The 15989-nt window shown below is 29.4% G+C and overlaps 2 protein-coding genes and 1 pseudogene across 11 annotated transcripts in view; 2 read left to right on the forward strand and 1 right to left on the reverse strand.

Moving 5' to 3' along the window:
• Positions 1–5253, forward strand: part of LOC149892084 (uncharacterized) — a 176521-nt gene extending 171268 nt beyond the window's left edge. The window contains exon 2 of the mRNA XM_090080299.1: positions 4604–5253. The gene's annotated coding sequence lies outside the window, so the exon portion shown is untranslated. The remainder of the gene's footprint in view (positions 1–4603) is intronic.
• LOC145182634 (serine/threonine-protein kinase Nek1-like) overlaps positions 1–15989 on the forward strand; it is a 124457-nt gene that overhangs the window by 61068 nt on the left and 47400 nt on the right. For all 10 annotated transcript variants that reach the window (XR_016450210.1, XR_016450211.1, XM_090080281.1 and 7 more), the window contains one exon: positions 15215–15248. Coding sequence is in view for 6 of the 10 variants with exons in the window: in XM_090080281.1 (XP_089936407.1) it covers positions 15215–15248 (34 nt within the window). In the remaining 4 variants the exon portion in view is untranslated. The remainder of the gene's footprint in view (positions 1–15214; positions 15249–15989) is intronic.
• LOC149892097 (uncharacterized) lies at positions 10433–11567 on the reverse strand (annotated as a pseudogene).

Genomic DNA, 15989 nt, shown 5'->3' on the forward strand with positions numbered 1-15989 from the left:
CATAAGCCTTTTTATTGCATCTGGTTTGGATACTTTTTGGGTGATTAGGCATAAATTTACCTGTATAATTTTTTAGCCATGGACTTTGCTCAAATTTATTCCTCTTTGAATATGTTTAATTTTTATACCAAAGCCTTTCTTAGGCATAGATTTTAAGCCACACTTTTCAATTCCTTAAATGTTGGCAATTTATTAACATGTTTATGCATTTTTTATTTTTTTGCAGCTCCAAATAGTCCATTAAGTGGAGCACTTGTCCCAAATTAACCAATGTACACAGCACTACAATAATCATCTGTTAATGTAATCAACTTAGCCTTTATTAGTTTTGAATAACTAGTTTAGTCTAAACTCTTTACAGCAATTCTTTTAATGTTGGTATTTTTGATTGTGCAAATATTACTTTTTTATGTTACAGAAAATCTAATTATTTCAATTTAATATAATAAATGAAACTTTAAACTTTTTAAATCTTAATTGCATATTTATTATCCCAAACATGATCATCCCAGAAAAATATTGTTCAAGATCCTAGAAATTGAGATATTTTGTAAAAGCTAGGAAAAGTAAATTCTCCAGTTTTTGCAGACTTTAATGAGTCAGCTCTTGGATTTTTTTTTTGCATCACCCAACCATGCGTAAGATTTTGTTGGACTTTCTTGAAGATATTTCTTGTTTTATTACAAGTTCAACAAATTTTTATCTCTGAGCAAGTCTATCATTACTTTTTCTTTGTAAGTATAAGTAAGACTACTTTTGACTCTATTGTTTTTAAAAGTTTAAAATTTCCTTCCAATGAAGTTGTCACTCACTGGTCTCCACCAATAAATTCTATCAAGTGTTACTTTTTCAACAGCTGCTGCATTTTTTTTCACAACAGCATCATCATTAGATTTTCTTGAATTTTTAGGAATTAGATTTAAAATAATAAGAATGACCTTGAGTTATGCTGAAAGACATAAAGTCTTTCAGCATAACTCAAGGTCGTTCTTATTATTTTACATCTAATTCCTAAAAATTCAAGAAAATCTAATGATGATGCTGTTGATGTATCTTTATAACATTGCTGATTCAAGTCATGAGACTTTGAAAAATCATCATAAATGTGTCAAAATTTTAAGGTCAGTTAATTTAAACCTAATAATTCTTAAATTAATTACATGAGAATCCTGGGAATTTTTACCTGGTTTCATCAATATAAGTTATAAATAAATTTACAAAAATTTCTGGCACAATTATTTGTTAGCACTAAATCATTCTTCCATTTATTCCATCTATTATTATAACTAGTATAGTTCCTTATTTAATTGTAATTATAACCATAATTATATCTAGTATAGTTCCTTCCCTCATCTTTTAAAATGTTAACACAAATGTCAACAAAATACTTGATCGCCGCTTTGGATTTGATCTGTGTTGTAGTAATTTGGATAGTTTAAGTATTTTTGTAGCTCCTTAGAAGTTGGAAAACCATAGCAATCAAAATAATACTTTTCTTTTTGCTTTTTATACTGAGCAACCTAATGTGTTCAACTATTTTCACAGAGTCAAAGTTAAAGATTCTGCTTTTCCAGGCTTTTTTTGGTAACATCTCATAGATATACATCTCTTAAGTTTTTTACATTTAGATCTTTAGCTGTTTTTATAAGATCAGTGTTAGATATTGGTTATCAAATATAAATTCACCAATTTTTATTTTTTCATTTTATGTAAACTTAAATTTTTCTGTATATGTAAAATGAACATTAAAAAATATTCATGGAATGACTCTTTACACAAACGTCAAAATACTCCATTATTACCAAAAAGTATTAGGGGTGTAATTATTAGTAAATCTGAATGTGGTAAGACAACACTGTTACTTAATCTTTCATTAATCCAGGATGGCTAACAGGTTGACAGTTTTTTGGAAAAAGTCTTTTACAGACAGATTATCACATTGTAAATAAAGCCTTTGAGGAGGAGTTACCTGAGGAAACAATATCTAGATTTTTTTGATAATGATAAAGCAATAGTGCAAACAGGTGTATCTGTTTCTTCACTTATTGAGGGAACAGCATAAGAAAATAGGCGTCTATGGGATATTGAATATTTATGAGTCAGGATCAGGTGTTTCGAATTCTAGAGAATTATTATCAGAAAATAAAAATCTTGTCATTTTTGACAATGTATTATTAGAGAAGCAGAATAAATGTGAGGCTTATTATACTTATGGATGATACAGCAACGTGGATTGCAAATACTAGGGCTACTAGCTCGAATGTGTTCTAGTTCAAATGTTCAAACTTTACACCAAAATTTTACCGTTCAAGGTCGAACTTTTTTCACTTAAAAGTAGAGACCGCCGATCCGTTACTGTTTATCGGTTTGCGGATTGTGCACCGAATTATCTTTGCTAAACGGTTCAAATTACTTACGGATTGGTTTGATCCGAAAAAAATGTATCGGAAAAAAATTCGTTAAAATTTTTTCGGATTATTTTTTCGGATTGCAATCCGATTCGATACTTTCGGATCGGATTGCAATTCGAAAAATATTATTCGAATTGCAATCCGATCCGAAAGTATCGAATCGATATTATTTTTACGGATTTATACGGATTCAGAATAAAAAATGCTTTTGAAATAAGATTCATTTTTATTTGTTAATAATAATCAAATATACAATGAAACGAAATGATTTCCTTGTTAAGAAATAAAAAAAGGCAAAATCACACTGAAAGTTAATCATTTTCCAAATTCATTTCCTGGCCACACAATGTCTTGAATTTTACTGAGTTGCTTAACCTGCACCAAACACTTTTTTCCTCAGTTGTTCAGTGAAATCAAAGTATTCATCATCCAACATTGAAGGGCTTTGGCTAGCCAAAATTTCTTTTTTTGACAGTTCTTCCATCGCTTTCTTTACTGCAGTTTTGACTACTTCAAATTTTCTCCCCTCACCCACAAAGCACATGCCCTTCCTGTTAGGATTTAAAAAAAAGAGCTATAGAAAATTCAATATTCATTAGTTCCCCTTTGAATCTTTTGTTAAGATCTTCATTGAATTAGTGAGCAAGCTCTAATGACACCTCGATTTTTGGCTTGACACAGGCCTTACATTTTCCTTGTTTTCCTTCACCTTGTTGAAGAATTCTCAAATATTAGATAGCTTAGGCACCTGAAAAGTAGAAAAAAAATGAAATAACATAAAAATGGAATAAATCAGATTATTTGAGTTTTTCCTTTATACTTGTCTTAACAAAAAGTGATAATTTTGAGGCATGCAAAAAGCTTTCAATAAAAGAAATAATTATTTAAAGGTTGTTTGCCTTAATTGTTGAAATGAACGTAACAATTTTTCAAACTAGTTTTTATCTCTATTTCTATTTTTATTTCTGTTAATATTTAAGTAGAAGAAATATAACAATTTAAATTTTATCGGGCCAATCCTTTAATTGAAGCAATCCGCAAAGCGAAATAATTCGCAAAGGAATTCGATCCACAAAAAAAAACAAAAAAACCGTAAAAATTCAGTTTGAAATATTCTTAACTTTTAAATAAAAATAATATAATAATGGCTTTCCGTAATAAATGTAAGTGAAGAATAGTAGACTTGATCTGTTGAACGAATTGTTGTAGGTTAAGATTTCCAAATAGGACTGATTGAAAATAAAAAAGAAATCCACTATTTATAGGACGCGCACATAATAAAAATGAAATTTGTTTGGACCACACCATTTAATGGTGACGCGAACGGATTGTGATTCGTATAATTCGCTAAGCGAATTAAAGTTAAATTGGTTCGTAAAAATTTTTCGGATTATTAATCCGAACAACAAAGTGAATCCGCAAAAAAAAAATTTGTTAGTGGTTCGTAAATTAGTTTTCGGATTATTAATCCGAAAAATTTTTACGAACTGACTGTTTTAATCCGCAAAATAAGTCGAATTGGCTATTTGCGGATTTTACGAATCGAATCGGCGGTGCCTACTTAAAAGTTCGAACTTTCAGAAGAAAAAAAAAATTAAAGCATTAAGTAAAAATAAAACATTGCTACTTTCAAAGACATTAGCACATCCAGAAGATGTGAGGTTTGGGATTTTTTTGAATTTTGCCAAGAGCTGCAACAAGCCAAATGTAAAGTTTTATTAAAAACTCCTGGCTCAACAACAAGCACTATTACAAGACACTTATAAACAAAACATAAAATTGGCATTATTAAATGTAATCGGCCTCTGAGGCTGTCGAAATTAGTCATGTTCCTGAAATACCGAGAATTGAAAACTTTTTTAGTTCTGGGATTAAAACTTTACCTGAAATCTTGAGCGGATTGACTGCTATTGATGGAGTAAGTTTTACAACCATTGCTAATAGTCAAGTTTTGCGATCAGCATTTTGTGCTCAAGGATATAATTTGCCCAAAAGACATCAAACTGTTTAGTGATAAAATACTTTGAAATAATCAAGAAACAAGTAATTGCTTCATTACAAAAAGTCATTTTAACTAATGGCAAGTTTAGTCTAACATTTGACAAGTACACATCAGTTATTTTATTTGGGAATATGATAAAAAGAAACTTTATAGCAAATTTCGCTACTAATCTTATTCAAAGATATTCTAGTCTAATGAGGAAGACTCTGATGCTGATGGAGAAGTCAATAACAGTGATATAACTGATGATATGAAAATACTAACATTAAATTGATTTTAGCTCAAGAACTTAAATGTTTCATTAAAGCATCTGATTTTCAAATGACAGTAGATAAAGGTGAACTTGGATCTAATCTCATTAAAAAGGAAATGGCTCTATTTGAAGCCAGCAAATTAAGGCCCAAAAATTTAGAAATGCTTTTTAATGCTCTTAAAACTATTCCTCCGACATCTGTGGAGGCTGAAAGGGATTTCTCTAGCCTAAGGTTATTTGCAACAAAAATAAGGAGCTCATTATGGGATGATACATTAGATGCATTAACATTTTTAAAACAAACACTTAAAAATACTGAGTGATGTTGTTTATTCTAAGATAAACAATTTTTTCAAGTTAAATGTAGCGAAAATGAGAAGCGGGTCTCAATAATAAACAGGTTTGTTTTTATAAATAAACAGTTTTATTAATAGATAAATAAACGGTTTTGTTTTTGACTTATACTCTTTTATTTTGCGTGTTTTAGTGCATTAAAAAAAGTTCAAAAATGTTCGAACTTTTTTCCCAAATAGTTTGAACATGTTCAAGTTCAAACTTCTAAAATAAAATTCGAATTGGCAGCCCTATTAAAATAGAATTATTTTAAACACAAGATCCATTCTATCAATTTTAAGTTTTAACAATATCAAAAGCACACAAACTTATCAAGAGTCTGAAAATCCTGTTTGTATCTGATAAAGAAATAATATTAAAATTCATATGGATATTATTTAGGATCTTATGTTCAACATCAAATATCCTTCTTCCCAAATGTATCACTTAAATATAAAATTGTTGAAACTTCATCATGCCTAATCTTTTTTCTAGTCTTCCAATATCTAATCAATGGTTTAGGAATAAGAATGGCTGAGCTAGATGAAAACTTTTTAAATCTGAGAGGAGAAAAAATATCCATGACATTTTACATTATGAGGTGTCAAAAGGGATTTTTAAATTATTTAATGATTTAAAAAGTTGAATTCGAAGATGTTGATTCAATAAATATTAACATAATAATAGACAAAAATAATAACATAATAATAGACAAAACTTTCAAGTCGCTAATGAGCATAAAGCTTTAAGTAAAATAGTGAGACATTTATGCTCTGCAGGTAAAACTTAGTAAGATGGAATTCAGCTACTACACTGCGACCATTTTCTATAGGCGCATGTGGATTATGTCTTAAAAACGTACTTAACTTTATTTTTAAAGTGTATTTCAATAAATTATAAATAAAGTATAAAAAAATAATGAAAATTATCAAAAAAATGATATAAAATTTGAAAAGAGCTCAATCATAAATGAATTAAATTCAAAAGATAGCTGACTATTTTCTATAGACGCAGTTCACATTTTTTAACAAAACTATCCAAAAAAATGTTTTTATCACATTTTTAGTACACAATTGGACCACCTTTGCGCTCAATTACTTGATAAATTTATTTAGACATACTTCCCACCAAGTTTTCCAGCACTTTTTGCTCCATATCCTCCCAGCATTCTAATACCGCTACTTTTAGCTCTCCCACATAGTTATATTGCTTCTGGTCAGCATAGATATGTCTTACAATGATTCCCCACATGTTTTTAACAGGATTCAAATCTGGACTGTGAGCAGGTCATCACATTTGCTCAATTTTTTTAGCTTCAAACCAAGCTTTAGTCTTGTTACTAGTGTGAATGCTGGCGTTATCTTGTTGAAAAACAAACTTTTTGTGTCGATATTTGTTTTTAAATGGAATCAAACATAAATTTAGCACATTAATGTATTCAGAACTTTTCATTTTGCAAGATGTAAATGCTAAATTTAACTTTCCTGTTGCACAAAACCCAAGCCAAACCATCAAAGATCCACCACAAAAATTCCTTGTCGAAATATATTTGGGTTCTCTCCTCATATCACGCCAGTAGCCACTAAAACCATCAGGCCCATCAAGATTAAACTTTTTCTCGTCCAAAAAAATCATTTGGTATTGAAAACAAAAATATTCAGCTATTTAGACATCTTACATATTCATGAGAATTTAATCTAAAATTTCTTACTTGTTCCCAATCGCGTGCCATGTTTTCGCGGGCGAATATCATCCGTTTCTGTTTGTGAATGGGCTTCAAATTTGGTGCTTTATTCATTTTTGATCTTACAATGTGTGGGCTGTCTTTAAGAACTTTCTTAATCGTCTCCTTCCAAACATTTAAACCCAAATCTGACTTAAATTTTTTTAAAACTTTTTGATGAATTTGATGCGAGTTGAATAACTCTACGTTTTTCACGGCCTGAAACCTTAGATTTCTTTGGTTTCCTCTTGATTATTGCATAATCTGTTGGATTTTTCAAGAAATTACGGATAACGTGATCTGATCTCCTCAATCTTCTAGCAATTTCTCGATTTGGAACTTTTTCTCAATGATAAGCCAATATTTGACCTTTTTCAATATTGATAAGGACCTTTCCTTTTGGCATTTGGTTAAGTTCAACTTAATTTTGACTCACAAAATAAAAAATACTACAGAATATAAGAAATCTGCGACAAAACTCGTAAAAACTTTATTGCATCTATAGAAAATTGCCACGTGAATATTAAAAATTGAATTATTTTAATACAATAAAGACAATTAATAATCAGATGCATAATGGATCATTGTTTTCTTACATATACTTATTCAAAAGTACCGTTAGAACAATTTTATTACCACTGTAACACTGTAAATCTGCTAAATTTTACATGCGTCTATAGAAAATGGTTGCAGTGTACTTAGCTACAAACATAAATCTATAATAACAGTATATAACAATGTTTTATGTAAACAGATAAATAAGCAAGAATCTAATAAGTATAAAAATAGATCTATAATTTTTTACTAATAAAAAATGACTGTTGATGGGCAACAAATTCAAGTGACAGTGGTATATCACTATCATACATAGAGCAAAACTTTATTAAAAATTATAGTGATACTATGATAGGAGAGTTGAGTATTAATAATCATAAAATAATGTTACAGATCCAAACAGTACACAAGATGGTGCTACTAAAAATTATGTTGATAACAATACGTTGTTTGTAAAAAATCTGGTAGTAAATGACTGATCTGTTAATTATGGGAATTATTAAAATTTACTTAAACTATACTTTTTAATAGAACACTTAGTGCCTTGAATGCTGTATAATCCAATTCTGCAAATCAACCTACTGTCTACAGATAAGAATAGTAAGAGAATATTACTTACAATTAAATGGAACTTATTCTCAAAGATTTTTATATACAAGTCTAAGCCCACCTTCTGATGGAGATGATTTAGTTTATATATTTGTAGTTTATCAATTAAAGATATGTAATGCAAATGCAATGATAATGGAGGATGGGATAAGTTGGTTTGTTTTAGTCCACAAAGAGATTTTATGATTTCAGGAACTAATGGTACTGGATCAAAATCTATTGGAAAAGGTACTAAATGTAATGGTGCACCAGTAGTTAAATACAAAGCTAAAGCAGATTCAGGAGCTCTGAGCAAATGGAGATGTGTATCTTTTGGTTGGAATGTTCCTGGTGGAATGCTGGCTAACTCAGCACGGTTTAATGGAAATCAATTAAATAGTTTTATTGTACACTTATCTACTGGTTGTACTCAGGATTTTTTGATCAATTAACTATTTGCACTTTAACAAAGATTTATTATTCCTGCAGATCTAATAAAAACACATAAAGCATTTTGTGCTAGCTATTTAATGGATTGTGATCCAATTTTTATTTAAAAAAATCAACTATGTATTATTTACATTAAATAATCTCTTTATTCTACTTAAACCTTATACAAACTTTTCTTTCCATTTTATTATACAACAGAAATTTTTTTTAATGATTTTTCTCTATTCTACAATGATTGAAGTTTGACCATGTGTAGACGGTTTTTTAATTGTTGTGATGTATGTGCTTATAATTTCAGGCCCACTTTTTACAAATGGTTGAAAGTTGACCATATGTTGATGGTTGGAAATGACTGATGCATATTTGGACTTTTTCAGGTTAATTTTAAACATAGCTTTGAGTAAAATAATGAAACATTTTAACTCTGCAGTTAAAATTTAGTTACACTTATGGTTTAAATTGCGTTAAACATGTAAGGACTATTCACAAATTTCTAACACTAATTTGACCATGTGGTAAAGGTTAATGACATGGTCAAAATAGGCTGAGCTAGGACCTGCAATTTTCTACTACTTCTACCAATCTATTTCAATTTTTAATACATACCTTTAAGAGTTTGTATGTGTATTTACATTTAAAGTTGTTTTTAAAGTATTAATCCACAATCAGTCAAGAAATATTAACATTTTAAAAATTATAGCTTTCCAATTTTTTATAAAGCAAATTTTAATGTTGAACCTATTGAATTTGATTAAAGGATTTGAAAAAATAAAAAGAGGATAAAAGATTCATTTCAAGTAAAAAAATCAAACCTTCTTGACATAAACTAAGCAGAAGGAGAGTGGCTGTGCCAAGTAGAAAAAGAACTTTATAATTTACAAGTTAAATCTCAACATAAAGTTGATTATGTAACCAACAAAGCTGCTTTCAAATCCTCTATCTGAAAGCCAAGTACTTCACAAGCTAGACCAAATGTGGTTTTCCTAATAATGAAAGTAACATCATCAGCAGATATAAAAAGTGGTATAACAGTAACTCATGCAGAGTCTGGATCAGAAGAATGTGACACTACCTAGCATCAGCTGCATGTGAAAGCAGTTTTGTGATTTTCTAAAATTACTTGCAGTTAAAGTGATGAAAAAATCACTTTCAAATTACAAAGTTGCATTTGTATGACCTAGTTGAACATGGAATAAATGTTCCAACACCATCAAAATCAGTTGTTTGGCAAGCAGTTATATGAAGTAGTTCAAAGCTTAAAATCTAATCAATTCTGCAAAAAGCACAATGATTAATAGAGGCTTAGATAAAGAGGCCTAGATGGTTGCTAGCATCATACTTATGATAAAATCATAGAGCATCTATTGGACTTTTTCAATCCAACTTTATCAAGAAAACCCCCTCTCAGCTGTAAATTTTTAGATAATGCTTTAAAATCTTACAATCCAGAAACCGAAATGTAAGTTGTTAAAAATCCAGATTTTAGAGATAATTTTAACTTCTTTTTGACTTGTGTAGAGCATTTCATTTCTTTAAAGGAAATGGTACCATTTCTATTTAAATGGCATAAGCTACCAACTCTGAACAATGCTGGGTGAAGTTCACAATGCTAGATAGAACTTATGGGCCATATTTGCTCTTATTTATTACTTTCTCATTCCTTAACAGAGAACACTGTGGACCAAAGAGTCCATTAGTTTTGATGGAGTGTTAGCTAGAGTTTTTTTTACTAATTTTAATTTTTAGATTTAATGATAGTTGAAATTAGTTACACTTGCTAAGAGTAAAAAAAAAGAAAAAAACAAAGCTCTGATCCCCCCACAGAAATGAGTGAATTGTACAATATATTAAAATTCAAAAGTTTTACAAAATGTAATTTCTATATAACATATAGTATTATAATCTTTTAATTCCAAAATCAACAACAGCAATTTTCAATCTATATCAATAAACTTTGTGGTTCATACTACATTTATATCTTTGCCATGTATACTTAAACTTAGCATGAATTGCTTCTCAACACTGTTCTGCATACTTTGACAAGTCATATCTTGCATGCTTTATAAAAGGATAAACATGTCAACATATAATGTGGATTTTCCATGATATTGTTAGTGTCAGTCCAAGAGAAGAAGCTGTTTGTTGTAGACATAGAAAAGCATCTCTAAACATAAATATTATTCTTCAACTTTTTTCAATCAGGTTTTCTTCCGAAACAAGCCTCTTTTAGAAATTTAAAACTTTGGGCTACAGGAAGTAGATAAGGTAGTTTAAGTTGCACTTCAAGCTGAAGTTTATCAATCAATTTTAAAATTTTATTTGCATAATTACTGTCCCATCCGACTCAACAATATCCTTTTTTTATTTTATAGTGCACTTTGAACCATAACTCAAAACCATCCCACTCCATTTTTTCATTGGAGCAGTAGCAATCCTGCTATTCTATCTACTGCTCCAATGAAAAAATGTAGCTCAGGCAGACCAACAAAATTTTCCAGCAAAGTATTTTTATCAGTGTTAATATATTAGACATTTATATATTAGATGTTTGTTCACAATATTAACAAATACTTTCATGGAAGATCTGATTGGTCCATTTTTTTTATGCTTCATAACAGAAATCAAGATCACCAATAGTTCTAAGACTTCCTATAATAAGTGTACATTCATTACTAAACAACACAAGCAAGCTTTTTTACCTGCATATGATGAAAGACTGAATAATATATTAGCACATTAAATATCAAAAGCAATGTAATAGTTAAGATCCTAAAGATTCTCATGCACCAACATAAGGTTTTCATATTTCTCAGGAATATCTTTGACAATGACTATAATAAGAACTCTTTGAACTCTACTATTCTTAAGTTTGTTTTCAGGTTCTTTTTCTTCTTCAAAAGCAAAAACAATTTTTAGGAAGCCTCCTCCACTATCTAAAGAAACTCTTAAAGAACCTACACATGGTTTTATACCTCTTTCTCTAATAATATGAAAGATTAATTCAGAAGGGTTTTTAATATATGTTTTATCTCTGATGATAACTTCATTCTGGTTAGAAATAAATTGAACTTGCTTAACACGATTTAAATATTGTTAAGCAAGTTGAATTATATAAAGTTGTTCTTTGAGATTATTCAGTTTTTGAAGTATACTTCCTTCTGCAGAGTCTCTTCCATTTAATCCAGTTCTAGTTGTAAAACAAAGTTTTTTTGTTGCATTGTCAAAAAGTTCAAGTGAGACTTGCAGTTCCATGACTGTTTGAAGAGGAAGTTATTTACAACTTCTGTTAAACGTTAAATTGGGAGCACCAACTCTAATAGGGATAGATATTCCTTGTGTTTTTTATTTTAAAAATGTCCCTTTCTTTATACATTTGCTCTTCATCTTTTTTTTTTAATTAGTGCACTAGCTTAGTTCTAAATATTCTCCTAATATTTACAATTGTTAGCAGTGACCAATTAAATTGTCTACAGCAATAGCTTGTGTACACTGATGAGAAATTTCTTGTCCAATAACAAGAAAGTAACTACTGCATGTATTTTCAAATACTTTTAGTTCAGTAAATTTTGGAATAGTGACACCCAGAAATGGATCTGAAGAATGCCTTTTGTTGGTTTAATCAATCTAAAACATTTCAAAATTAAACTTTTATGTTATAAATATACATACATTTATGCATAATATGTATTAGTTTAAATCTGCATGCAAGCATATAGAGGCAATACAAATTAAAAATAGAGTCAAATTTTTCTAAATTTGACTGTACACTTTGAATTTTTGTTGTACTTTTAGTAGTAATTATAATTTTTATTGTAAAAGCTGGTCAGTACCCAGTGCTGCCTGGGATAAAAATGAAAATCTCCAAAGTATGCTTAAAAAGATTTTATAGATAAGTCACAGTTATGTTTTTTCCTTATCCTTTTGATTGGTAACAATCAAATAACATTTGCAAAAAGATTTTATCAAAAACCAGAAGGCTCACCATTAAACTTTAAAGCTCCACAGTGAGCACAAAGAGCAATGCTTTATCCAATCTGAAATTTTGAACTTTTGTAGTAAGATTGAGATGGGTCATATGAAAAAGCAATATTTTTTAGGTTGCTTTGATTTGAAAGTAATTTTCTCAAAACAGTCTTTTTTTTGACAGCTGTAAGCCTAGATTGCCTCTTTTCAAAAGTCTCATTTGCTCTGGCTGTTGAAGCATGATCCCTCATTCCTTAAAGTCTGCCATCTCTTTTTTGAAACAGTTTCAATTCCCCTTAATGCTGAAGCAAGATCCCTCATTCCTGTGATCCTGGTATCCCTTTCTGAAACAGTTTTACTTGTCCTTATTTTTGAAGCATGATCCCTCTTTCCTGCTAACCTCTTTGCTCTATCTTCATCTGTTTCTGTTGCTGTAGAAGCAGACATCCTTCTTGAATTGGATCTTCCTAGTAGGGATCTTTTTTAGGAGGCATTTTTTTAAAAACAATATGCTTTTTAAGAGCTAAAAAAAGGCTATGTATTAACTCTTTGAAAATTGGTATGAAACTTGACAACATAGCTGCAAAATCAATTTTTGATCAAAATAGTAAAATTTTAAATTTTATATATTTAGTTCCCAGCAAATAAAATTGAGTTCCCATAGTGTGGTTTAGTACTCAAAAATATGACTACATAGCTACAATGCATTTCTGATTAATATAATAAAGTTTTAAAATTTTGTTTAACAAACCCACTACAGGGAACAACTTTTTCTTAAGGCATTTTGAAATTCTGCCTCCTTGGGATACCTTGTGAGTCAGGGTAGAATCGGCAAAATCTGGGTACCCTAGTATGAGACCACAAAATTGTGAAAATTTTGTTATACAAACCAACCATGGTAAATAATTTTTGCTAAAGACACTGTGAGATTTTGCCTCACTTTGGTACCATGTGCAGTAAATCAGAGCAGAATTGGGGTAAAATTAGGGCATCCTAGGGTGTGAGCACAATACTGTGAAAATTTTTTTACACAAACCCACTGTGGTGGTAAAGACTTTTTGGTGAAGGTTTTTTGGTAAAGCTGCCTTCTTGGGGTACCCTGCATAGTAAATTAGGGTGACCCTAGTAAATAAGGTACCCCCTAGAGTCAAAGTTCTAGGACAAAAAATAGCGTACAACTTTACTTTTGGTAAAATGAGGGGCCTGTGCAAAATTTGGTGAGGATCGGATCAAACATCTATACACATACAAACTTTAGGCTTTATATATTAGAAACTGTTATAATAGATACTGCTACTATAACTTAACAAATAATTATTCAAACAGTGATAGTTTAAAATCTAAATGTAAAAAAAAATAACTGGAATTTATGTTTCAGTTTAATAAAACTTACTTTTTCTAAACTGTTAAAGTTTGATAATATCTGGTATTTGAGTGGTGACTTCTGATAGCGACTTAGATCTGGCACATTTTTTAACCCAACACACTGAACAAACTGAATCACATAAAAAACTGTTGCCATACATAATATATATTTGCTATTATACTTTTATTTAGTAAATATTTATTATTATTAAGCTAAGAATAACATCCAGTTAATTTCAAAACATTATTTTCATTAATGGAGGAGCAATCTTTAATGTTTTAGTTTATTGAAATTGTGCAATTTGTTGTCTAGTATACTAAATTTGTGACAATTTTTTTTTTCATGTGAGTTTTAATTTAAGTTTGAATGATTGTTTGACAGTTTAAATAGTTCTTCCAGGTAAATTGAAGAACAGAGTTTTTTTTTTTACTAACTCATTTGTACATTTTAGTGACAGTTCTGACAATTTTACTGTTTTAGCAAATGAAATTGATTTTTACTTTTTTAAATCATGTTACTATAATGAAAGCAATGGATTATGAATAAAAAATCCCAGGTGACACTCCAAATCTAGAGGGCTTTCTGGTCCACAGTGGGAATGGCACTGGAGTTACCAAGACTTTATCTCAAATGAATGGTAGGAAGCTTGGATTTCAAACCAAATGCTAGAGAAGATTTAATAAATTGCTGGAAAAATTAAATTGCATTGGAGATATTAATTACTTTTCAATGTCTTACAACAGGCACAAATCTATTTTGGATATCCCATTAAGCTTATTTCAACTGATATATTTTAAATTTGCTTAATGTACTTAATTTTAAATAAAAATTATTCAAAAAATTAATTTTACTTGGTGTGAGACTTTTTTTAATTGAATTGTACCTTAATGTGCATGTGGCAATTTTTTTTTTAACTGAATTATACCTTAATGTACATGTAGTAAATTTTTTTTGCTGAACAACCTTATCAAAAAAGCTATTTTTTTTAATGAAAAAGTCACGAGCTGTCTCTAAATATAAAAATTTCAACAGTGTGCTAATTCTGATGGACCTATGCATAAATTTATTACTGTATTACTATATTACATTAAAATATGTACCAAGCATAGTATTGCATTTAGATATTCAATATTTTGATTTTTTTCAAAACATGGTGTTATCTTGTGAAGTAGTAAAGCAAATTACTTCAAATTTTCAGGAAGTGTTTATTATATTATTTTGAAGATATAGATATTCAACACCAATATTTTTTGTACTATTTTTGCATTAAACTGTGTCCATATGAGATTGTTTCAAGTTCTCTCAAATTTGTTCTAATATTTTCACTGCATTAAAAATGTTATGATAAAACAGTAATAAGAAAAGAATAAATCAAGCAAAAACTTTTTTTTGACCAAGTACTCCTTCTTTCCTAAAAAAACCTATTCCTATTTCTATTTTGTCTTTTTATGAAATTGGATCAGTATTTTGGGACAAAGGAGCTAATAATTGTGTTTTTGGAAGTTTTTATAATAGATTTGTAACAGCTATTGATTTAGAATTAATTTTTGAAATTTTGTTGATTTTTTAGGAAAGTTTATCCAGACAAAAAGCATCTTGAGAAGGTGAAGCAATGAATCCTTTTGCTTTTACATTTATTGTAGCAACTTTTCAAATTTTTTTATTGTTTATGATTTACTTTGTGATTGATTAGCATTATAGTCTGAAGTTTTACCAGTCATAGTTTGATTTTGAATACAAAATTAAATAGTTGTAAAAATTTCTTGACAGTAGATACTAGGATTTTCTTTTAAAGGTCTATGAGCCAATGACACCCATAAAAAGTCTCCTTAATAACCAAACTTGAGTTATCTGAAAAAAGTTTTTGTCACCCTTTCAAAAATGAAGTCATTTTCTGAATTACACTGGGAAACCATTTTAATCTATCTTTAGTTATTTTGATTTTTCATTTGATATAGGCTAATCTCGACCTATAGGCTAATCTTGACCTATACACACACACACACACACACACACACACACTTGTCATTCTCATCTATTCTCTCTTGAAGTTCTGAAATATGATCAAGAACTCAATGGCAACAATCATATAGATTTCTAAATAAAAAGAATTTGGTCAGAATGAGATGTGTTTTGAAAATGCTCACATTTTTATAAAGCAATTTTTTTAATTATTTTGTTTTATTTGCTAACTTTTAAACATTCAGTAAAATAAACAAACCTTTGTAAAACAAAGGTTTATAGTTTTTGAGACAAAGCAAAGGAAAGATGTGGCTAGTAAAGTTGACAGCGTATAAAAAAACTGGGGTCATTATCTTAACAGATGCTAACATTTCATATAAGTA

Source organism: Hydra viridissima, unplaced genomic scaffold, assembly GCF_058129835.1.
Source record: "Hydra viridissima isolate aposymbiotic clone 2 unplaced genomic scaffold, HvirCarnegie_v1 scaffold_2, whole genome shotgun sequence".
Lineage (NCBI taxonomy): Eukaryota > Metazoa > Cnidaria > Hydrozoa > Anthoathecata > Hydridae > Hydra > Hydra viridissima.